Here is a 24,971-nt window from a genome sequence, read left to right on the forward strand (position 1 = left end):
GTGCCTTGGGGTCCTTTCTTCTGGAGAAGTAGCAGCAAATCCGTGGCTTGCATGCCATTTAACTGCAGCTCACATTTCAGAAGCACACTGAGCGAGCGGTAGTGGGTCATACTGACACGGGGGCTGTTGGTTAATAGCAATCCCCAGCAACTGGAGGAAGTCAGCTGACAGCAGCAGTTCAGCAGGATGTCCACCAAGTCTTGTTCAGGGGAGCTTCTGAGCACTTCATCTTTTGGGGTATGTACTGTCTCATGGGACAATTGACCATGTTAAGGTTTTTGTCTGTGCAGCTTGATGGGCTAAGAAAATTTGCCTTCTTCATTCTAGAGGTTTACCAGACTCCAGAAGTATTTAACAGAATTGGGAGTATTTAGTTCTGTGCTTATTAAGTACATGAGGAGTCCTGAGTTCTGTCAAGAAAGGGATTGGCTGTTTCCTTCAACTCTCACCTGACTAATGCAGGGCAGAAACTCCAGTTCTTTTCAACCTCTTGATTGAAGTACAATGTAATTTTTTGTAAGCAGCTTTGGTGTTTAAATATAAAGGAAATTAGCACCTATTCTGTCATTAAATAATCTGTTTCACTGGCTGGTTCCTGTATCTGTTAGGCACTTATATGTTTAGAAACTCTCCCCTGTCCTTATGAGCTGAATTTCTCTGGGTTAAACTAATCTCTAGATTTTGTTGTGCCTTTGTGTCAGAAATTTTCTTCTCTTTTCTTCTTTTTTTAAGCATGTGTTATGTCTTACTAACTTCTGCAGTCTGCTCTCTTACTATAGTGTTTCCACAGATTCTTGCTCTTCAATATTTTCTTTTGGAATGAGGTGTCTGTAAGGACTATCAGTAGATAATTAACTTATTACTCTGGAGGAAGGTCATACTTGATGTTGGAGTTGATGTTTGAATGTTGGTTATTAATTCTTGACTGTGGCTGTATTAGATGAGGGTTGTATGGAGTCAATACAGTAAGCAAACAAGAACAAATAAACCTTTGCTCTTTACTGTAGCAAATGAATAAGATGATATATTTTATCTTACAAAGACTTTTGGCTAGTTCAGATAGGAAAAAAGGTAACTTCTTATTTTGCTGTGTTTCTGGTTAATGTCTTAATGGTTAAAGGGACTGTCAGGCTGAAGGCTGCTTTATCAATTCTTTATTAAAGTAAGTCCATATGTATAATTTCTGTGGAGGGAAGTGTGTTGTTTTTGCAATTGGCTCTTTTATCTTTCTAAGGGAAAATTCACCAATTACTGTTTATCTGACTGTTTGGCAGAGAATCTTGCATGCGTTTGACAAGTTAGGTGCTCTTTCAAATTATAATTCCTTCTTTGGTTGAAAATTCTATCAACTGCAAACAAACCCAGAAATTAATGCATCTTTTTTTTTAACTTTCAGATGTAATATGTCACAGAAATTGTAGGCACTTGTATTTGTTAGTACCTAAAGCAAAGGAGTGCTCAATATTTTCAAACACGATTTGTTTTTACTGTTGATGTCAGTCTTTTATCTAGCTTGAAAAAGTTCTTACTTCTGATTAGCTCTTCACTGCTGTTAAACTGTTTCAATCTCAGTGGTTCTGTGTCTTCTTGCAGCTTCATCCCTCAGTGCTGTGTGCATGGCTCTGAAATGCTGCCACTGGGTTACCTGAACTGGTTGTACAGCAGCATTTCATGGTTTCATAGTTTCATTCAGGGTTGGAAGGGACCACAAGGATCAGCTAGTTCCAACCCCCCTGCCATGGGCAGGGACACCCCACACTAGATCAGGCTGCCCAGAGCCTCATCCAGCCTGGGCTTAAACACCCCCAGGGACAGGGCCTCGACCACCTCCCTGGATAACACATTCCAGGGTTTCACCACTCTCATGGTGAAGAACCTCCTCCTCACATCTAGCCTGAATCTCCCCACCTCCAGCTTCATTCCATTCCCCCTAGTCCTATCACTACCTGAGATCCTGAGCAGTCCCTCCCCAGCCTTCCTGTAGGCCCCCTTCAGATACTGGAAGGCCACAATGAGGTCACCTGGGAGCCTTCTCTTCTGCAGACTGAACAGCCCCAACTCCTTCAGTCTGTCCTCATAGGAGAGGTGCTCCAGCCCTCTGATCATCCTTGTGGCCCTTCTGTGGACATGTTCTAGCACCTCCAGATCCCTCTTGTACTAGGGGCTCCAGAACTGGACACAGTACTGCAGGTGGGGTCTCACCAGGGCTGAGTAGAGGGGGAGGATCACCTCCCTCGACCTGCTAGCCACACTTCTCCTGATGCAGCCCAGGCTCTGATTGGCTTTGCAGGCTGCAAGTGCACACTGAGAGCTCATGTTGAGCTTCTTGTCCACCAGCATCCCCAAGTCTCTCTCCTCAGGGCTACTTTCCAGCCAGTCACTGCCCAGCCTGGATTTGTGCCTGGGATTGCCTCGACCCAGATGCAGGACCCTGCACTTGCTCTTGTTGAACTTCATGAGGTTGGCTTGTGCCCACCTCTCCAGCCTGTCCAGGTCCCTCTGGATGGCCTCCCTTCCCTCCAGCGTGTCTGCTGCACCACACAGCTTGGTGTCATCAGCAAACTTGCTGATTTCGAGGAAGCATGGTCTGTGATAGGAGAGCTACTTAAATTGCTGGTTTGAGTGGTTTTGAGTTTTAGTCTGATGTCTGACCGGATACTATCTTGTTGGAGTAGGACCAGCAGCAATGTTTTGTTCTCCATTACTTGCTGTTTATTATTTTATGAAAATGCATTTTATAACTACAGTGGCACAAGATGTGAAGTTGGCCGTAATTTTGGGGCTCTGCCTAGCCTGTCTTATAATTAGCTCCCGAAAGGAGACCATATGTGTTTTAATTAAAGAAGTGCCAAATTTTTTTAGAATAGCAGTTAGGATAATTAACATTTTTTTTGTATTGCAGACTCAATGAATAGGGAACACAGACGAAAAGTAGCTTTTTTTTTAACCACGTTTTCCCTGCCCACATTGTCATTGTGAGTGTGCTGTGGCTTCCACCTCATTAGAGTGACTAAGCTGTGATCTGTGCAGTGCATTCTGCTCTGATGGACCTTTTTCCTGTCATGTGCAGGGTCAAGTAGCCTGCTTCTTGCTCCTTACTGTAGCTTTTTTCGCTTGGGCTGCAAGCAGCTGTGCAGGGATGTTCTTGAGAGCCTTCTCATACAGATTCTTGAACCTCTCAGACCTGGCCGTAGTCAGGATACCTCCAAGGAATAAGGAATGCTCTCTCCCTGATGCACTCATGTTTAAAGCAGCATTCCAGTGGTTGTGAACGAGCAAGCAGAATGCTTGAGGAGTGGAGGGCATTTCTAGAAAGCATGTGTACATAGATCTAAAGGACTGCTGGAGTTGAAACAGTGTGCGTGTTCTCTCTAACAAATACGAAAATCAGCCAAGAATGCTGTTCTGAGAGCTGAACTATGGGTTTAGGTTGAGAAGTTAGAAAAAGAGCTTATGTTGTTTTGCAAGACAGCAGCATATTTTTTTCAATATTTTTTTTTTCCCATTTTGGGAGCTGTGTTCTTTTGCTATGGACTTGTTTTAAAGGGCTATTAAATTTATTTGTATTTTGATTTCTCCGTATCTCCACATCTGTTATTTCTCCAACTGCATTAAGTGATTATTCTCAGCTCTGGGGAGACCCATCCTGCAGTACTGCCTCCAGTTCTGGAGCCCCTATTACAAGAGGGATGTGGAGGTGCTGGAAGGTGTCCAGAGAAGGGCCATGAGGATGATCAGAGGGCTGGAGCACCTCTCCTATGAGGACAGACTGAAGGAGTTGGGGCTGTTCAGTCTGCAGAAGAGAAGGCTCCCAGGTGACCTAATTGTGGCCTTCCAGTATCTGAAGGGGGCCTACAGGAAGGCTGGGGAGGGACTTCTCAGGATCTCAGGTAGTGATAGGACTAGGGGGAATGGAATGAAGCTGGAGGTGGGGAGATTCAGGCTAGATGTAAGGAGGAGGTTCTTCCCCATGAGAGTGGTGAAGCCCTGGAATGGGTTGTGCAGGGAGGTGGTTGAGGCCCCATCCCTGGAGGTGTTTAAGGCCAGGCTGGCTGAGGCTCTGTCCAGGCTGATCTAGTGTGGGGTGTCCCTGCCCATGGCAGGGGGGTTGGAACTAGCTGATCCTTGTGGTCCCTTCCAACCTTGACTGATACTGTGATACTTTTAATATTTTGATTATAAGAAAATTATTCTTCTTCACAATGTTTCCTTATCATAGTTATACTTTTTATGAAAGAATATTAATTCCCTTCTGTTCATTTCATAAAAACTAGGCTTAAAAATAAATATTCCATTCTTTTTTTTTTCTTTTCCCCAGTTACAAAGTTTTGACTGATGCTTTGAACAGTGAGTAATGCTTAGATATAGAGATGGGGACACAATTATTTGACAGAATGCTAAACCTCTGAGTTACTTCAATTGCTTATGCAGACTTATATCTTGCATTCAAAATTTGTAACATCTTTCAGCTGTAAATTTGTTAGTATCTGTAAATACTAATGAGTCAACTTCAAACATCATTTTGGGGCTGGCAAATATTAGCAAGGGAAACTGGGACCTTGTGAGACTCGTTTGTATGAGTGGCTAAATCAATACAGAGCCTAAAACATTCTTTGATTTAATTCTTTGATTACTAGATTATTATGTAATCCAGGTGTAAAGAAAGATGGTAGTTAACAATATTCTGATTAAGTAATTGATCTTTGTGGAAAATCCATAGTTAGTTAAATAAGAAGTAGAAAACATGATATTTTAAGATGAAAAATTAGGTTACTTCTCAATGTTACAATACAAGGGTAAAGCAAAAGGAAGATCTTGTTGAATGTGAAACCCTTTTGTTTGAATGTGAAACTGAAGAGAACTTCTTGTTTGTTTGTTTGTTTTTTCTTTTAAACAGTTAATTTCCAGCTGCTGCCTTAGTGCTTGTTAGCCTCCAGGCTTGTGATGCAGTTGTGTTTCTTTCCTGCTGTCATGGGGAGAGTAAGCTGTTGTTGACTTGTGTCATGAGGTGGTCAACTTTAAATATTTACTGTCATTTGTATGAAAGATCATTGTATGTTTGCGTTCATATGCGGAAGGGTTTCCACACTGTATGTAAGTCTGAACTGCTTTATTTCATGAAAACTAAGCCTGCAGTCAAGAATGACTGAAGGGCACCTGGGCTGGTATCTCTAGCCACAGCTCCATACTGGCATTAAAGCCTCTTGCCACCCTGCTATTGTGTGCTGCAGCTGGTGAGCTTCCTCCTTGCATCCACACTTGGCACCTACATCAGGGCTATGACTGGGGATTCTGTGGATGGTAGCTAGGTTCTTATGCTGGATGTGACTCTGAGCAATCTGATCTAGTGTCAGGTGTCCCTGCTCATGGCAGGGGGGTTGGAACTACATGATCCTTGAGGTCCCTTCCAACCCTAACAGTTCTGTGATTCTATGAATGGGAGATGATGTCCCTGACAGATCAGGCTGGAACCCTCGTAACTGAATATAGTGATGAAATTTAAAAAGACAATTAGCTGGAGAGACTCTTAGGATAATTCCAAGAGCAGAGAACAGAGGAATATATTCTTTTTCACCCCAAACACCATGGGTGAGCACTTTTGGGGAGATAAGAGTTATCTCATTAGATTATTTTGGAAGGTGATTTAAGAATGTAGCCAGCTAGTATTGAGATCCCCTAGAAGAGAGAAAAGAACTAATCTAAAACTTCAGGGAAGAAAATGCAAATCAGCTAATTGGCAATATACTGTGGTTTAATATGCTTATGCACTGGGAAATGCAAGGGTATGGGTAAATCCAATCAACTGTTAGACGAGAAACCTGGGTAGGTCTCAGGGGATAATTGGTAAATCAGAATACAAGGTTTGTTCTGGTAAAAGAAATGTAACATAATACTCTAGGCTAAAGACCTTCACTATTCAATAACAGAATTTAGTAATAACAAAATTTAATAACTTCTTGCTTTCTGCTTCATAAAATATTTGTATTAGTATGGCTCTCCCACACCTTTTATGTTTGGTGGGGTTTTATTTGGATGTTTAGTATCAGATGATGTTAATGACCATGTATGTTATGATTCATCTCAGTTTGAGTTACTGGGTGTGTGGGCTGAGTTTTCTCTGACTTCAAGCTCATGCTTTGAGTCTTGGCAGTCATGAGCTTAGTTTATAGTGTGAAAACTCGGATACAGCTATATAAAATTACAGGAAGGTAAATACTGACATTGCATCTTGACTTTCTGTCAGACAGGTAGCTGTGGGACAAGTCTGCAGGTGGAGGTCTTTCAGAAACCTGCTACATGCTGTAGAAATTGGACAGTTTAAAAATGTGCTCATTTTTCCTTTCCCTATTTGTTCTTTAATTTCTGCCAGTCTTTATAATAATAATTAAACTCATTTGAAGGTCTTGCATGGATGTTGAAGTACTTAGACATTTTTTATTTTCAGAACAGTATGGGGGAAAAAAAAAAAGGAAAATAAAAGAAAGGTGCATCAGGGTACAAAGCCCATAGTGAAGAGTAGCTGGAACTCATGTATAATTAGATATGCCATATTTGAGATACTGGCTGACTGTTCAATGTTAGTTCAGAATGGTCTTCCTATTTATTCTGATATTTTGGCATCTTCATTTTATATTTAACTGCATGGTGACCTAGCTTATAAAAGAATGGTGACATCAGAGATTCATAAGAAGCAGATAAAACATGTTGTCTTTTCCATGTTATGTAGAGTGTTTAAGAGTGGTTGAGGAACTCTGTTGCTTAAAATGTTAAGTCCATTAATTGTTTAGATAGGATTTCATTTATTTCTGGGCAACTCTGTTAAAGTGTGTCTCTACTTTCAGGTGTTTCTACTTTAAAATCACTGTGTAAAAGAAGGTGCTACAAGAACAGCGTACTTGAAACTACTTACTGTACACTGTTAATGGTTTGAGATGTCCAGTTGTGGAGATAAAAATGATAATAGCTATATTTCTCCCATACACTCTTGAAAATTTCATTGGCTCTTTTAAGTACTTGACCAGCAGTACTTGACCAGTCTTGTCCTCAGAACAACAGAGTAGTACTTGATGAAGTTATCATTCCATTTCCTTCCTCATGAAGCTCATCTGGTATTTCTCCTGTCTGAGATGCTATTTCTCCTTTTAAACCAAGCATTCAAGAGGCTACTTTATCTGTTTGCATAAAGTAAATGTAGGATAGTTAGCCCTTTACGTATACGGTCTTTTTGTGTTTGAGAACACAAAACCTTTAATAACATTTAAAATATTGTTTGCTCAGCCTGGAGAAGAGGAGACTCAGGGGTGACCTTATCACTCTCTACAACTACCTGAAGGGAGGTTTAGAATAAACCAAACCAGGTTGGAAGAGATCTTCAAGATCATCGTGTCCAACCCATCAACCAATCCAACCCACCCAAACAGCTAACCCATGGCACCAAGCATCCCATCAAGTCTCCTCCTGAAAATCTCCAATGACGGCGACTCCACCACCTCCCTGGGCAGCCCATTCCAATGGGCAATCACTCTCTCTGTATAGAACTTCTTCCTAATATCCAACCTGAACCTCCCCTGGCGCAGCCTAAGACTGTGTCCTCTTGTTCTGGTACTGGCTGCCTGGGAGAAGAGACCATCATCCACCTGTCTACAACCTCCCTTCAGGTAGTTGTAGAGAGTGATAAGGTCACCCCTGAGTCTCCTCTTCTCCAGGCTGAGCAACCCCAGCTCCCTCAGTCTTTCCTCATAGGGCTTGTGTTCCAAACCCCTCACCAACTTTGTTGCCCTTCTCTGGACTCGTTCCAGCAAGTCAACCTCCTTCCTAAACTGAGGGGCCCAGAACTGGACACAGTACTCGAGGTGTGGCCTAACCAGTGCAGTGTACAGGGGCAGAATGACCTCCCTGCTCCTGCTGGCCACACTGTTCCTGATGCAGGCCAGGATGCCATTGGCCCTCTTGGCTGCCTGGGCACACTGCAGGCTCATGTTCAGCCTGCCATCGACCAGTAAAGGTTGTAGACAGGCTGATGATGGTCTCTTCTCCCAGGCAGCCAGTACCAGAACAAGAGGACACAGTCTCAGGCTGCGCCAGGGGAGGTTCAGGTTGGATGTTAGGAAGAAGTTCTATACAGAGAGAGTGATTGCCCATTGGAATGGGCTGCCCAGGGAGGTGGTGGAGTTGCCGTCATTGGAGGTGTTCAGGAGGAGACTTGATGGGGTGCTTGGTGCCATGGGTTAGCTGCTTAGGTGGGTTGGATTGGTCGATGGGTTGGACACGATGATCTCTTCCAACCTGGTTTGGTTTTTTCTAAATAAATGGTTTATTCTAAATTTTAAATATCATTGTTAAAGTATGTGCGCTGCATCAGATCCAAGGCTTATGTAGCCTGATGGGTCTCTGAGATTGGTGTGTGGTGTATGTACAGGGAAATCTGCATCTGTGGTGATGCTCCCTGGTGTATATTCTCATCTCCAGCAATATATGGCCAGGGATTCGGAGAGTATTGGGTGCTAGCTTTGTGGGTAGCCTTAGGGAATTTTAATCTTCCTTGAAATGGTCTAGTGACCTTTGAACTGTAAACTAATATGTACAGCTTATGATCAAAATGAGTTTCACACTGGAATTGTGCATTTTGATGAATACCCTCTTTTCTTTTGAATCTCTCAAAACCAGAAAGCTTTACTCACCCCCTTGCACTACAGTTACACGCTGCTTACTTGCTTACACCACGATGATTTCTAAAGGTTTACCAGGGTAGTTCCTGAGCTGTCTTTTCCTCTCATCTCTTCAGCCACCTGTGGTTTGTGAAGGCAGTTCACTCTGCAAATTTTTGTAACTCTCTTCTGCACCTGGCACAGTGTTTGCATGCAAGGACATAATGATTTCTGGTGGGGTTTATTTTGGGTATTCCTGCAGTTATGGTTGTGGGCTCTTTGTTGTTGTGGGGTTTTGCTTGGTTTTGTTTTAAGCCTGTGAGGCCTTGGTTGCTTTTTGTCCCATATGGAGCTGATACTACATAGAATTACCTACTGCAGCTAATTTCTAATGAATGATGATTCAAAGGTCATTATACATGTCTACACACTGATAGAAACTGTTTTTTCATCTTTCATGTAATTTCTTCATTAGACAATGCCTTGATGCCCTTCATTGCTGTCAGCTTTTGTACCCTATGTGCAGACTTAATAACCTCTCTTTTACCTTGTTTTCAAAATCACTTATGAGTATATAAACTGTATGAAGTCCCAGTGAGGTCCCTGATCATTCTTTCCACTTAACCTGATTGCCTAGTCTTACTGCCAGTTTCTGCTCTTAATGAGATGCTGACTCACATGATGAACTTTCTTCCTCCATGCAGCTTAGTCTCCCTGAAACATTTTGAGGACCTTGGTGATGAATGCTGTTTGGAAATCCACGCTGACTAGATCAGCAGAGGAACAATTAGAACTGGTTCTCTCTTTCCTGTGTATTTGTTTACATCTTCAAAAGAACTTCAATAAATGCACGAGGCATGATTCCTCTTTCCAAAAGCTGTGTTAGTACTTTTTGATTACATTCGCACTTAGGTCTGCGGTTTTATTTCATCTTATTATTTCGGCTGGTTCCTCTTACATGAATATATATATATATTTTTTTTTCTTCTAGCCTGAATTTGCAGGATCCCTGCTGTAGCCCTTAGAAGGAATTCAGTTTACTGTGTTCCTTTTCCATTCATTTGCTACGAGGTAATATAGTAAGTGAGAGGTTACATTCTAATGTGAGTGATTCAACGCTTGCATTCTTTGACATTTTTAGCACTGTCGAAGGAATACCATCTGCTCCTGACTACTTGTATTAATCTTGTGGATTTGTTTGATAGCCTGTTCCTCTAACACTGTTGTTTGAGACAGGATAAACACTTCTCTTACAAAGAAGGTACCTGATTTGTGACTTTGCTTAAACTCCTGTGTTATGAAAAACAGACTGAAAAAAGGCAAAGTATTTTTCTTGCCAAGTCCTCTAAAAAAATTCTTACGTACTCTCATAATTTTTCCCTAGAGTCTCAAGTAAGCTATCTTCTTGGGCTAAAATGTTTAGTTTTTATGTCTTTAATGTACCAGAATTTACAGTCTTACCTATCTGATCCTTTGATCATCCTTGTACCTTTTGAAAAGGATTCTTTCTTTGCTAATTACAATAGTCATCTTTACCTGCTGCTTTAATTAAGACCACATCTCTCCACGTAGCACGGAGTCCACTTCTCTTTTCAAACAGTTCCTCTTCTGGAAATTAATCATAGCTGTAGTGAATTTCTTTACTTTGTTGCTCCCAGAAGGAGATCAGATCTGAGTATATTATGCAGATTGCTATCAAGTGGTCCTCTAGCAGAACCTTTCTGATCTAAGTTCTGTAGATTGCTTATAATTAAGCCAAGGGTAGCTTTTCTCTTAAGCAAGTAACTTTATGGTGTCAGTAGCATCTGTTTATTCTCATCACAATTCCCAGCATAATACTTACCCAAGTCTCCTGTTATTTTTCCTTTTCTCTACCCTCACAGGCTGTTATTCCCCTTAGTGTGTTGCAGTCACAGTTAGCCATTTTCTGGGTGATTGGTAGTGTAGATGTAAGAATACACTTTCCCACTTAAACCTTAAATGTCAGTCCGTGGGGGTTTTGTATTAATCATTGCTGCAAGTAACCTTGCTTGCTTCACCTCCAGCAGCAGTCCTCTGTGGGTTGGGTGTGGCCTGTTCTGTTTCATGTGATGTGGGTTCTTTTTGCTTGTGCTATGATCTCTAGAGCTTGTGGAAGAAACCACTATCTTCCTGAAGGCAGTCTTTTGCACTTTTGCCCAGCTACAGCAAAAGCTGTTTAAAGCTTTCTTAGAGAGCTGTAGAAAATGGCATGCTTCTACTGTGGGATTCTGACACTACGTTGAAAGAAAACTGATCTGCTTATAACTTGCCTTGTCACAGATGCATTAGATGGAAAGCCCCAGAGAGGTTCTAAATTTCATTAGTAATCAATTTTCAAAAAGTTTATCTTGTGTGCCATCTTAGTAGTATTCAGTGAGGGTTTTTTCCTGCTTCTTTCAAACATATGCAAACAAAAGTCCTTCTGCAGGCTAACTAGTGAAATTTCCCAGCATTCTTTTAATACTCCCTTAGAATTTTTACACCTGGAACTGCATGCTTGAGGTGTATCTCCAAGACTGGGTGAGTTTAGAAGTTACTGCAAGTTGGGAATTCTTTTATCTAAGCTTGAAACAGAATAAAACCTCCATATTAAATAGAAGGTGAGGTGAAAGAAGGATTAAACAGAGAATAATAATTTGAGAGAAGGTGGCTGGTGGATGTAGATAGCATCTCAGAGGAAATGCAGTGGATGTAGAGATTTGGGAATTAGAAAGAGAGGTTATTTTGCAAATTTGGTTTAAACATACCTTTTAAAAAGGTGAAAATGCTACATTGCAGGGAAGGATGAAAAGAGGTGAGAAGTAGTTAAGAAGGTTTTGGAAATACTGATCACTTAGATCTTTAAAGTCTGTTCTAGCTAGGGAAGGAGGAGATTCTTAAACTCCCTGAATGAGGTTTTGCCAAGCAGAAAATGAGTTGAGGTGATTTCATGTTGTTTTAGAGTGGTGTGGTGTTTTAGGTGAGAGAAGGCATCCCCTGGAGAGCATTTTTTTTTTTGGGGCACGTTTTTAATTTTCATAATGTTTGATAGTTTTAAAGCAGAAGAAAAATGCTTCCAGAAATCGGGTTTCTAAATGTCACGCTTGCTTTTTCAAGTACGTGAATGTAGCGGTGCCGCGTGTTCTAACTGGAAATCCCCGTCTTTTCTACCTCTTAATTATTCAGCACTTAATTGGTATTATAGCAGCTGCTAGGCCAATCTATGTGCAAATAGCAGAATGTATAATTAGAATGGCTGTAATCCTTCTGTTAAAGGGTGGGAATCATGGTTAGAATAGAGAAGAGAATTTGTAGAAGTGAAAAAATGAAGAGAAATTTGTAATTGAATAAAAGCTCTTCGCTCATAGCAAAGGTGATTATTGAGCTTACCACAGAAAGCTATTGCAACTGTTTTAATGTGTGAAATGGTGCATAAACTGGTAAATACTTCTTCTATAAGCCCTAGCTTTTCTTCTGGCCATTTCAAACCCAGAATTAATTGCATATTATTTATGTGGCTTGTTCTTGAACTCAGCCTATATTGTTTTTTGTGGATAGTTAAAAGCTTTTTGTCTTTTTCTGCCTGATAGAAAGTAGTAACATTTTCTTTCACCATTCCTCAATATCCATGCCGATGCATTTAGCTTAATTACAATCCCATGTAGTTATCAGAAATATGATTTCAGGTGTTTATTTTACTTTTTGTCTTCTTTTCACAGAATGTAAATGAAGAATGATGCAATATTGATGCTGCTTTCTATGTACAGCCCCACAAGGATCTTCTGGAAGGAGCTGCAGTAAGATAAACACAAAAACTTACTTTTCTCCAGTACTATGTGGTGAAGCAGAGGAACTGAAACTGTCCTCTTTTGCACAGGACAAGGACTTAAAATGTTTGTTACTTTGTGAGCAAAAGCAGTTCTGGAGTGAATTGAACTTCTGAAAATGCGGCCATGGACTGGTTCCTGGCGTTGGATTATGCTCATCCTGTTTGCTTGGGGAACTTTGCTCTTTTATATTGGTGGACACCTGGTACGAGACAGTGAGCACCCAGATCACTCTAGTCGTGAATTATCCAAGATACTTGCTAAACTTGAACGCTTAAAGCAGCAAAATGAAGACTTAAGACGGATGGCAGAGTCTCTCAGGTAGAGTCTAAAACTGCAGCTTTCCAGAGAATGGTTCAAATATGGAATGCCAGAAAACAAATTCAGAGGGTTCCCTTGAGGTTTGGTTTTGGTCTTTGGGTTTGTGGGGTTTTGTTGGTTGGTTGTTTTTTTGTGGTGATGGTTTGTTTTTTTTTTGTTCTTTCCAAAATGTTTAACATTTAAAAGGATAAGTGTTTTAATCAGTGCTCTAACTGAGAATGTAATGCAAAACCTTTATACAAATAATGCACCTTAAGCTTTGTTTTAATAGTAATTATTTCACAGCCATTCTTTAGTGGTGTCCCAGTGTAACTGTCACTGTAACAACCGTGATTAACTCCTCAATGCCAAGCAATTAGAACTGCTAGTGACATTTTACGTATCTCTATGCAGTAACTAGAAGAGCTGGTTTCAAAAGTGCTGAAAACACTTGCACAGCTTGTTGAAGATAAATGAGGACTTGCCAAAGATGAGCTGCAGTCAACTACTGCATTACATGAATTTTTTTAACTAAGATTTGTGTTTTCCTTGCCCTGCTGCTAAGCTTGTAGAAATACTTGTAAAATAGTAGGATCATCTCCCTTTTTATAATTATTTGTTACATAATGGGTGGGTTCAATTACAATTCAAAGGGCTTGCTTTCACCTTTACAGACAGCTTTTAACATAAGCTTCTGGTATCTACTTTCCTAAGAGCTTGCAGTGGAGAGCTGCTTAGACAGGGTGTGCGCCAGAGTCAGATTGGACAAAAGTATGTAACATCACCTCGTGCAACCTGAAAGTCTTGATGGATCATGGGAACACATGCTGATGTCTCATGTGTTGTAGGAAGACAGAGCTCAGTACTAGATTTTGCAGAATGTGGGAGGGTGGAGTTTGTTTCTAAAACATCCAAGTGGGCTGAATTCATTGGCTGTCTCATTCACAGGGAGTCCTGGCCAGGGTCATTTGTGTGGAACACAACACTGTACGAACAGTAAGGGGCACTGGCAGTTGACTGTTCATTATGTCTGGTGGATGGTTCTTGCATGGCAAGGAGAAACTGACTTTGGACTTTGCTTTTAATATCCCTCAGGAGCAGATGCTCTTTTGGATATTCTTCCTTGCTATTTTGCTTTGTAAACCGAGGAAAAAATAACAGAATTGCACAAATCTCTCCCTCCCCCCTGCCCCCCTACCTTACTGGGGTTTTGTGTTTTATGGCTCTAGTATTTTTCTTGTTACCTAATCTTTGAGTCAGTTCATTGAATGAAAACTTCATTTGAATGAAATCAGACATAGGGACTTCTGTAGCAGTGAAATGTATTCATTTCCACTGCAGCCTGTTCTGATGTTTCTTCTGGTACCTCCTCTCCCTTTAATGCACAGCCAGGGCTATTTGATCTGGTAGTCTGGGTATACTTCCCTGCCTGACTGCAGTGTCTGTTCATGGGACTCTGTTCCTGCTTTCTGGAATACACTGTAGATATGGCTGCATGCTTAGGAGCCACCTTAGCTGAGAAAAACAAATGTTTTAGTTCTGAATATGTGAACCCTGAAGAAGTACCTTGGTGTTTCCAAGGTGCTGCACAGAGGTGGTGGGAGATAATGACCCAAGTGCCCTCTACACTAGCAGAAATAATCTTACCTTGAGTAATATGGCCATCAGTGGCCAACTGGGCTGCAGCTTTCTAAGCTCAATTTATTCATACAAGATAACTGCATTGGCAGAAAGATTAATACATTTTTGTTGACCCAGTGATGTAATCTAGAGTGTGCTGCTGCAGAGAAACTTAAGAAGCTGCATTTCAGTAAATGCTGTATCTCTACATTCTTTTATTATTAGACAGTAATAGTCAGCCTTAGGGTTTCTTGCCTCAAAGAATGTGCCCTTGAATGTGATGATTACTACTCTCCACACATTCAGCCCCCCATGTTTGGCTGACATGGTAGAGGATGTATTCCATGGAAAAATAAGCAGCTCAAATTAGAGAGTGACTAGAAGGGAGTAATGTTGTTTATTCTGCTGCTGACATAATACTCTCTTCCTCTCAAGAAGGAGGGAGTAGAAGCAGGAGATGCATGGCAAGTGCAGCGTCCTGCATCTGGGTCAAGGCAATCCCAGGCACAAATCCAGGCTGGGCAGTAACTGGCTGGAAAGCAGCCCTGAGGAGAGAGACTTGGGGGTGCTGGTGGACAAAAAGCTCAACATGAGCTCTCAATGTGCACTTGCAGCCTGCAAAGCCAATCAGATCCTGGGCTGCATCAGGAGAAGTGTGGCCAGCAGGTTGAGGGAGGTGATCCTCCCCCTCTACTCAGCCCTGGTGAGACCCCACCTGGAGTACTGTGTCCAGTTCTGGAGCCCCTATTACAAGAGGGATCTGGAGGTGCTGGAAGGTGTTCAGAGAAGGGCCACAAGGATGATCAGAGGGCTGGAGCACCTCTCCTATGAGGACAGACTGAAGGAGTTGGGGCTGTTCAGTCTGCAGAAGAGAAGGCTCTGAGGTGACCTAATTGTGGCCTTCCAGTGTCTGAAGGAGGCCTACAGGAAGGCTGGGGAGGGACTTCTCAGGATCTCAGGTAGTGATAGGACTAGGGGGAATGGAATGAAGCTGGAGGTGGGGAGATTCAGGCTAGATGTGAGGAGGAAGTTCTTCCCCATGAGAGTGGTGAGACCCTGGAATGGGTTGTCCAGGGAGGTGGTTGAGGCCCCATCCCTGGAGGTGTTTAAGGCCAGGCTGGCTGAGGCTGTGGCCAGCCTGATCTAGTGTGGGGTGTCCCTGCCCATGGCAGGGGGGTTGGAACTAGCTGATCCTTGTGGTCCCTTCCAACCCTGACTGATACTATGATACTATGATAGGTACAGGCTAAGCTATCTTTTGTGCAGTGATGTTTTTCCTATGCACCTTTCTTTGTTTCCCTTGTCTGTCTATATTCAGTGGCCAGGTTTTAAATAATGGCTTATACTGCTGCTGATTTTCCATGAGATCAGTGCTGCTAGGAACATGCATTAACGAAACAAAATGCCACTTAGCTTCGGAAATTGAATTGGAATTAGACAGAAAAGATTACTTTTTCTCCAGTTAACATCTTAAAGCGAAGACATTTCTTTTCAAGCATTACTGATCAAAGATAGAAAAGCTGAATATGATTTAATTGCTAGAATTTCTTTGGTTTTGTACTGAAAACTCTAATTACTGATACTGGCAGTGAAATCCGGATGGTTAAGATGACAGTCCTTACATCAGTGTAGCTCTCAAGCATGAAAGCTGTGGACAAGGTGGATTTTGTAACACTGAGGTAAAAACTTGATTTTGCTGCCTTTCTCCTCTTAGAATTTGTAGCTAGATTCTAAAGAACTAGAGATTTATTTATTTTATTCCAACAGGGGAAAAAAAGCCCATTTTTTGTGGTGAGGATACAGAATATATTCTGGCAGACAACAGGGTTAAGCCAATGCATGGGTGTAAACATGTGTCAATATTAACTCTGTTAAGGTTAGTCTGGGGAGGAGTTTAGCAAGAGTAGAGTGCCTACCTGGGAAATTGTAACAAAACCCAGGCATTGGATTAACTACACTAAAGTATTTTCACATAATTAACTAAAACTCAGATGTGTGGTGGATTGAAGTTCCCCCCCAACATGAAATTGCCAGACCAGCTCAGTTGCAAGAAAATGATGCTGTATTTACGAGCAAAACTACAATCTAGAAATATGAAATGCAGTGAATATGCACAAAATACACAATATTTACATATATTTATGATTTATAAACAGCACAAGAACTCCCCTGGACAAAACCAGGGGGTTACCAACAGCTTCCCCCTCTCCCCCCGCTTTCCCCTTGTACTTGGGACAAGGGAAAGAGCAAATGAAAGCTTGTTAGTACTTAACCACAAGGAAAGAAGTCAAGGTCAGCAAGCTAGCACCAGTTAGTATCTGCCAGAGTGAAAGAAGTCAAGAAAGAATTAGTGTACACAACTAACTATGTTAGATATCCAATGGGATTATTTAGACCTTATCATTATTTTCCCTTTACATCCAATGGTAATTTATTTACATTCTTCCACTTTCTGTTCAAGATATGTGGAAAATTTTCTAGGTACAGCCTAAAACTACCACAAGATGGTAGAACCATTCAAGTTAACAATCTTTATCTTGGTGGACTAAAAAACTTGTTGAATGGTAGGAAATCACCATGATTACCTAGCTGTGCCTTAAATAATAGGTAGTTTGCACAGGGAGAGGGGGAAGAATAGGTGTGGTTGCAAAACTGCAGTAGATGAATGAAAGTACAGCTTGTTGTAACAATTTCCATTTTGCCGTTAGGGAAAACTGGGATTTTGTCTTTAATTGAACTGGGACCCTAGTTATATAGTAACATACATTTCAGTACAACGTTTCAGGGCCTTAGCGTTGCCCTCCAGAAAGGTTTCTTTTGACTTCTCTGACTTACCTGATCAAAGTGTTGGCCTTTTGGGATGGATGCAAATAGGAGCTGGGCTGTGCTTAGTCCCACACAGCCATCTGTGAGTGCCAGCTCACAGTGACAAGAAGTGACCTTTCCTCTCCAAGATCTGGATGCTCTTTTCCTACCAGCTCCTATAGCAGCTCCTTATCCCCTAAGACAACAAGTAGAAAAGCAGACCTTATGCACATGCAAAATCAACCATTCAAAACCAGAGCAATGTTGTGTCTATGACATAGCTTTGTAATGTTTTGCTTAGCCCTTTCTTTGCTGTATGATACTTAAATCATGTTTGGAATTGCTCCCCTGGTTGCTTCTTTTCACGCAGGATATTTGAGAAGCAGAATTAAGGTTTTAGGGCAGGAAGAGGTTTTGTTTTGATTCTGTGGTTTGTTGCATGTGTGTTTTCTTTCTTTCTTTTATTCCTCCCCACCCCTTTTTATTTCTTTGTTTGATTTTGGCTTTGTCTTTCCCCCCCAACATTTGTGTGTTTGCGTTCACAACATTCCTCCTGTCCCTGTGATACTTGTACTTTATTACCCATATTGGTTAGGAATAGTTTGTATTTTGTGAGGCTTTTTAGTGAGGTTATTTTGGGATAGTTTTTACTACATCTCTTTGAAAAATGCCTGAAATAAAAATACTCCTTTAGGAACTGAGTACACTTTTGTGGTGCTCTTCTGATGACTGGAAATGACTTCAGGCACCACTTGGTTTTTACAGTGCATTTGAAAAGCTTTGGGTGAGAAGTTACTGTAGCTTTTTCCTTTTTGCCATTATGAAGCTTTGTAAAACCTTCCTTGTGGGCTATAAAAGAGGGGCGCAGATGTATGTTAGTGATGCAGAAGATAAATGGAATTAAAGGTGGTTTGTATTGCCTGAGTTCTAGAAATTATGTGCATGAATATTGTGGCATAATGAGATTTGGAGAGTTAACTACATTCCTTACATGTTTATGAACAATATTGTGAGAGCAAATCTGGGCTGATGTTGACTTGCTGGAGCGTGTCCAGAGAAGGGCAACAAAGTTGGTGAGGGGCTTGGAACACAAGCCCTATGAGGAGAGGCTGAGGGAGCTGGGGCTGCTTAGCCTGGAGAAGAGGACACTCACGGGTGACCTTATTGCTGTCTACAACTACCTGAAGGGGGGTTGTAGACAGGCAGAGGTTGGTCTCTTCTCCCAGGCAGTCAGCACCAGAACAAGAGGACACAGTCTCAGGCTGCGCCAGGGGAAGTTCAGGCTGGAGGTCAGGAGGAAGTTTTACACAGAGAGAGTGATTGCCCATTGGAATGGGCTGCCTGGGGAGGTGGTGGAGTTGCCATCCCTGGAGGTGTTTAGGAGGAGACTTGACAGGGTGCTTGGTGCCATGGGTTAGTTGATTAGGTGGTGTTGGATGATAGGCTGGACGCGATGATCTCGAAGGTCTCTTCCAACCTGGTTTATTCTATTCTACTGGAAGCAGCCTAGATTCCATTAGTGCAGAACAGCAATAAACTCAAGCTTTTTATAGATTGTTATTTTACTGTTCTATATCCAGTAGAACTGGAAGAGACCTTTCAAGAGGGCTTCTTACAGATGATGTAGGTCTTGCTGCCAAAAGGGAAATCTTTACTACAGTTCTTTTTTAAAGGGAAAACTCAATAGGGAGTAATACTCCAGGTATTACATCATGTGTCATTGTTTGCCCATAATGTAGTTTTACCTGAAAATTCTGTTTCCTAGTGGGATTGCCATATGGCTGCTAAAGGCTGTCACTGTATCATCAAGATGATGAGGAGAGTTTACAATTACCGGTTTTCTTAGATGGAGACTGGAGAAGTTGTGTGTGTGGCTTCAGCTGGTTCCTAGACTTCTGGTTTTGCAGTATGTGGATGGTTGATAGTATTTCATGTGCTGCTTTGTGTCCTGCTGGGTGCTAGCCAAACCTTTATCTTTTATGGTGTTTTAGTGGTACCTATGCCTGGCAGTATCGGTCCAGCAATGTCAGAGATCTCTTAGTGAAAATAGAGAATCTTGTTCCATGTGTTTACATTGTGTTCATGTTGCATGTACATCACATCCTGTATAGTCTATTAAATAGGACATTCTGGACAACCTGCAATTTTTTAGCTATCATAACCTGAGCAGGATTGTGTGTTTTAAAGTAGAACAGGAGTGGGAAAAGGGCAAAATGTCATCAAACAAACCCAAATCCCTTGAGTGTTTCTAGACATCCATAGTTTTGAGTGTAGCTTCAGAAAGAGGCATCAGGATTTTAGTTTTGAAAGAGCATTATAGTTGCTTTAATGGAGCTGCTGCTGAAGCTGGTATAGAACCCAAACTCAGCATCAATTAATCACAAATAGTGTTATTAAAGTACTTCTGTCAGTTACTCTGGACAGTTGTTTGGCCCAGTTAGCCTGTAGTAAGCATTGAAAGGGACATGGATACAGGAACAGCTTTGATTGATAGAAAACTATTATTTTGATGTACTGTTCTCTATTACTTGTATTTAAAGTGCTTCGTGTTTGAAGCTGAGAGTATTGCAGGCCAGTGTGTAAGGGTGAAAAATAGTTGAGTTACATGGAGTATATCTCAGTGCTTTCCACTGGGCTTTGTGCAAATCTGAATCAGGGGAAGGGACACATCTTCAGGGCATGTATATCAGCATTAGTCAGGGCTGTGCTGGCTGGAATCAATACGGGATGCTGCTCACTCTTCGTTTTCAGGTAACACTGAGTTTTATCTTTCAGTTTTATTTACTGAGGAGGTTTTGTCTTGCAAAGGTGACGTGACAATTTAATTCTTGAGGAGAAGAAAAAAGTGAAAGATGAAAGGCTAATCGTAACGAGGCTTTGGTTAGCTATCAGCCATCCTGCTTCACACAAAGAATTCAGATACAAAGGAAAAGGAGAAAATATTTGAGTGTGAACTTGTGAAATGTGATGCTTTTCCTTTTGCTGATACATTAATGTAACTTTTAAAATACATTATAAACAGGAAAAGATTAGAATAGTTTCTATAATTTATTTATTGGGTTTAGATTTTTTTTCCCCCCAAAATTATTTTACCATGGTATGGCAGTTCTTCCAGCTAAATTGAATGCCCCTCCTTTAAATTTTGAGGAGTTCTTTTTGTCTTCTGAGATTCAGATTAGAGTGCACCACTTTGCCACTGCTTCTATGTCTCCTGAAGTTGATGAGAAAGAGGCCTTGGTGATTTTGGTGACATACACTGAATAATTTTTTTCTGGCTTTGAGTTCAGATGAATTGCTCTGTGAGGGACAGAGCAGAAATGGGTTATATCTATAACATAATCTTTTTGATGTTTAAAGTTGTACACCTGTATTGATATAAATTCATTATGGAAAAGATAATCTATACTTACTACAAAATAGTAGGGAACATAAATTACACCTCGTAAGTATTGAGAAGAAGAATTCAAACAAACTGCTATTTGGTGTGTTATCATGGCTGCCCATGTAAGTGGATTATAATTTCTCGTATTTTGTATTTACAACCTAATTTTACAATGTTGTCATGGCACTAAGTTAATGTTATTCTGTGCTAGATACTGATGTATTCCTCTATTGTTGATTAGAATAGAATAGAATAAACCAGGTTGGAAGAGACCTTCAAGATCATCGCGTCCAACCTATCACCCAACACCACCTAATCAACTAACCCATGTAACCAAGCACCCTGTCAAGTCTCCTCCTGAACACCTCCAGTGATGGCGACTCCACCACCTCCCCAGGCAGCCCATTCCAATGGGCAATCACTCTCTCTGTGTAAAACTCCCTCCTGACCTCCAGCCGGAACCTCCCCTGGCACAGCCTGAGACTGTGTCCTCTTGTTCTGGTGCTGGCTGCCTGGGAGAAGAGACCAACCTCTGCCTGTCTACAACCCCCCTTCAGGTAGCTGTAGAGAGCAATAAGGTCACCCCTGAGTCTCCTCCTCTCCAGGCTAGGCAGCCCCAGCTCCCTCAGTCTCTCCTCACAGGGCTGTGTTCCAAGCCCCTCACTAACTTCGTTGCCCTTCTCTGGACTCGTTCCAGCAAGTCAACCTCCTTCCTAAACTGAGGGGCCCAAAACTGGACACAGTACTCGAGGTGTGGCCTAACCAGTGCAGTGTACAGGGGCAGAATGACCTCCCTGCTCCTGCTGGCCACACTGTTCTTGATGCAGGCCAGGATGCCATTGGCCCTCTTGGCTGCCTGGGCACACTGCAGGCTCATAGTGTAGAGAAACTTTAGATTCGCTTCTCAGATTTCAAGGAGCAAGCCCGTTGTCAGGATATATTTTGGTAAGAAAAGTTATGTATATGTTTTCTAACAGGCAATCTGATTCATAAATATGTGTTACTCGTAGGGTATCCTGCACTAGAAGTTACCTACATAGATGCTGCCAGGAGTGTAGATAAGGATTTTAGTTCCAACACTTTGCCTCAAATGTTGCCTTATCTTCAGCTCAGTTGATGTAGAGTGCGGTAACGAGCAAGCTGTGCTGGTTGTCGTGAAGAACCTTTTCCTTAATTTTGAGACTGGATGAATGTGAGGAGGGCAGCATTTGCAAGTCTGATGAGGTAATAGCTGTAGAGACAAAACTGCAAAAAGAAAAAGTTCTTTCAATTTCAACCTAAAATGATGTAATTTTTGCAAGCCCAAGCAACTAGCTTAGGAGAATGCCCCCTCCCCCATCCTAGCTCCTTTTATCTAATAACCAAAGTGTAGTAAAGGTTTTCATTGCAGTATGCTGAAGCAAGTTGAATGTTAATGGCATGTAGTTTTACTTTTAAAATCTTAATTATATCAAATGGTCAGAATTACTGTGCTTCTTTCTACCGTTTACAATCATCCTTCTGTAGGGCAATGTAACTGCTCCTTTAACAGACTTCCCTCAATATTCAGAAGATGTGTGTACTACCTGAAGATTTCTTATGGCAGTACTTTGTATCCTTTATTGCTCCTTCACAAATTCTGCCATTAGGGAACATTTTTCCTGGTCATTTTGTGTTTAGCTGGTCTGTCACAGTCCACGTTGTGGAGAGAGCATATTGAGAGAGTGCCCATGTCTAAGACGGGAATGTTTTCCTCAGTTCCGTCATGCTTGTAATACCAACTTGGCAGATGATAAATTTCCTTCAATCTTCTTGTTTTAAACTAGTGTAGAAGCTTAAATGTGTTTCAATATGCTTTTTAAAGGTTTGTATGGTCTTGTACATGACAATACTATATCTCACTATGGGATCATACTATACATTCGTGGTAGAATCGAATTCACAAACTGTCCACACAGAGCGAGGGTGTTTAGGGAGTACTCATGGTTGAGATTCTATTTTCCTCAATTCTGTCGTACTTATTCTCTTGGTGCATAAAAGAGCAGATCTATGAGCAGCTATTGATAATTATTTTATTTTTTTTACCATGATAGCAATAATTTAATGTCCTTCCTTTGCTTTCAATAGGGAGCTTGAAGAGTGGAGAATTTTTCACTACACTTCTGTCAGGCTATGTAGCTTCCTCTTCCACCTCTCCCCATCACCTCTGAAAAAAGGGCTTAAATACTATCTTTCCTCTGATGCACCTTTCTGGTGCTTACAGTTGGTATTTATTCCCTTCAGATGTTCCAGGGAAAATGGACTGTTCATCAGTTCCTAAATTTTTATTGGTATTTAATTATCCAGATCTGAGAGACAGTAAAATTAATGTAGAGCTAAAGTAAAAGAGGCTGTTTGGAATGCTGCTATTGCTGGGTCAGGCTTAAGATACTGCCTCTAACCACTGTTTTCTCTATGCTAGAGGCATCTTTCACCTGGCAGGGGGGTCTTCCCCTGTGGCGCCTCGTAACTTTGAGTCTGTGCACGTGAAGAGAATATCCCTTTATTTTTATGCTCCTATTCCATTGCTAATGAAGAATTCTGTATTCTTTACAGTTCTTCAGATTTTTTATTACACATCTGCTTCCTCTTTTTTTTCTCTTTTATTTATTTTTTTTTTCCCAGGGTAAGCTCTTACAAGAATCTCATAAAAGATGGAATTGGTTTTAACCCTTGAATCTACCAGAACTGTCATTTCTGTAGAGATGAAAGGGGATTTTTTTTTTCCTCCTGCATTAATTTTTCATTTGTGAGGCAAATATAAGATGGTATCTAATTTCTGTACTTTTTAATAATTTCTGTTTATGAATATGTGGATTCCAGTTGAGATGATGAGCAAACCTCAGCAATGCCCACGGGGCTGATTTATAGCTCCTAGATTTCAGGACACATATTTCCATGCTTTTCACATATCAGACATAATATCCCTGGGTGTTGCAGTTGCTGGTGTTGTTTTAGGTGACCAGCAATTTAGAAGACCAGAATTATCATTAAAAAACTTCAAAGCTAGGATCTTGTTCTGAGTCCAGAAAATACACTGAAATCGTCTTGTGCCCATATAGAATAGAATAGAATAAACCAGGTTGGAAGAGACCTCCAAGATCATCGCGTCCAACCTATCATCCAACACCACCTAATCAACTAACCCATGCAACCAAGCACCCTGTCAAGTCTCCTCCTGAACACCTGCAGTGACGGCGACTCCACCACCTCCCCAGGCAGCCCATTCCAATGGGCAATCACTCTCTCTGTGTAAAACTTCCTCCTGACCTCCAGCCTGAACTTCCCCTGGCGCAGCCTGAGACTGTGTCCTTGTGTTCTGGTGCTGGCTGCCTGGGAGAAGAGACCAGCCTCTGCCTGTTGACAACCCCCCATCAGGTAGAGAGCAATAAGGTCACCCCTGAGTCTCCTCTTCTCCAGGCTGAGCAACCCCAGCTCCCTCAGTCTTTCCTCATAGGGCTTGTGTTCTAAGCCCCTCACTAACTTCGTTGTCCTTCTCTGGACTCATTCCAGCAACTCAACATCCTTCCTAAACTGAGGGGCCCAGAACTGGACCACAGTACTTGAGGTGTGGCCTAACCAGTGCAGTGTACAGGGGCAGAATGACCTCCCTGCTCCTGCTGGCCACACTGTTCTTAATGCAGGCCAGGATGCCATTGGCCCTCCTGGCCGTCTGGGCACACTGCAGGCTCATGTTCATCCTACCATCAACCAGCAGCCCCAGGTATAGACTTGTATTGGTAGTGGTGTTCCAGTGCTGGAGCTCTGCTCATCTAAGAATACATGGCAAACATTCAAGACCAGAGTGTATTTCATGTGTGGATATAACATGTAGCCAGATCTTGTCTCATGAAGGTACATGCCTTAACTGGGCTTTGCTTGTGTGCCAGTCAGTCCATTAAATGGTCTGTGTTAAGGTGCTGCAAGTTCTGTTTTCACTGGCAGAGCCTCAGATTGGTCTTCCCCGTGAGTGGAACTCTTGCAAACAACCAAATTGAACTTGAGTGCTGCAGCTGTATTACATGCTGGTTTTGCTTCTACGGGATTGAGGTTTTAAATCTTTATTTACATTAATATATTTGGGTTTGTTTTGATTTTAAGAAAATGCCAAGAAGGCTTATCAACACTACAGTATGGAGTAGAAATGAGTGGAGAGCTGAATTGTTAATGCAAATAATTGATCAAATAATGATTCTATTTCTAGATCATATAATTTCTTTATTTTTTTATATCCTAGGATACCAGATGGTCCCATTGATCAGGGGCCAGCTGCAGGAAAGGTACATGCTTTAGAGGAGCAACTTTTAAAGGCCAAAGAACAGATAGAAAACTATAAGAAGCGGACAGGAGATGGTTGGTAGATAAGTTTTC

At 41.6% G+C, this 24,971-nt stretch overlaps 1 protein-coding gene across 3 annotated transcripts in view; it reads left to right on the forward strand.

Moving 5' to 3' along the window:
• The window catches only part of FUT8 (fucosyltransferase 8), a 128,930-nt gene that overhangs the window by 47,537 nt on the left and 56,422 nt on the right, over nt 1–24,971 (forward strand). For 2 of the 3 annotated variants that reach the window (XM_068161589.1, XM_068161590.1), the window contains exons 3-4: nt 12,368–12,796; nt 24,838–24,953. In XM_068161589.1, coding sequence (XP_068017690.1) covers nt 12,594–12,796; nt 24,838–24,953 — 319 coding nt within the window. In that variant the 5' untranslated portion in view covers nt 12,368–12,593. The remainder of the gene's footprint in view (nt 1–12,367; nt 12,797–24,837; nt 24,954–24,971) is intronic. The other variant, XM_068161591.1, reaches the window with a different exon arrangement.

Source organism: Melanerpes formicivorus, unplaced genomic scaffold (assembly GCF_026170545.1).
Source record: "Melanerpes formicivorus ecotype bairdi unplaced genomic scaffold, bMelFor1.0.p_v2 SCAF_58, whole genome shotgun sequence".
NCBI lineage: Eukaryota > Metazoa > Chordata > Aves > Piciformes > Picidae > Melanerpes > Melanerpes formicivorus.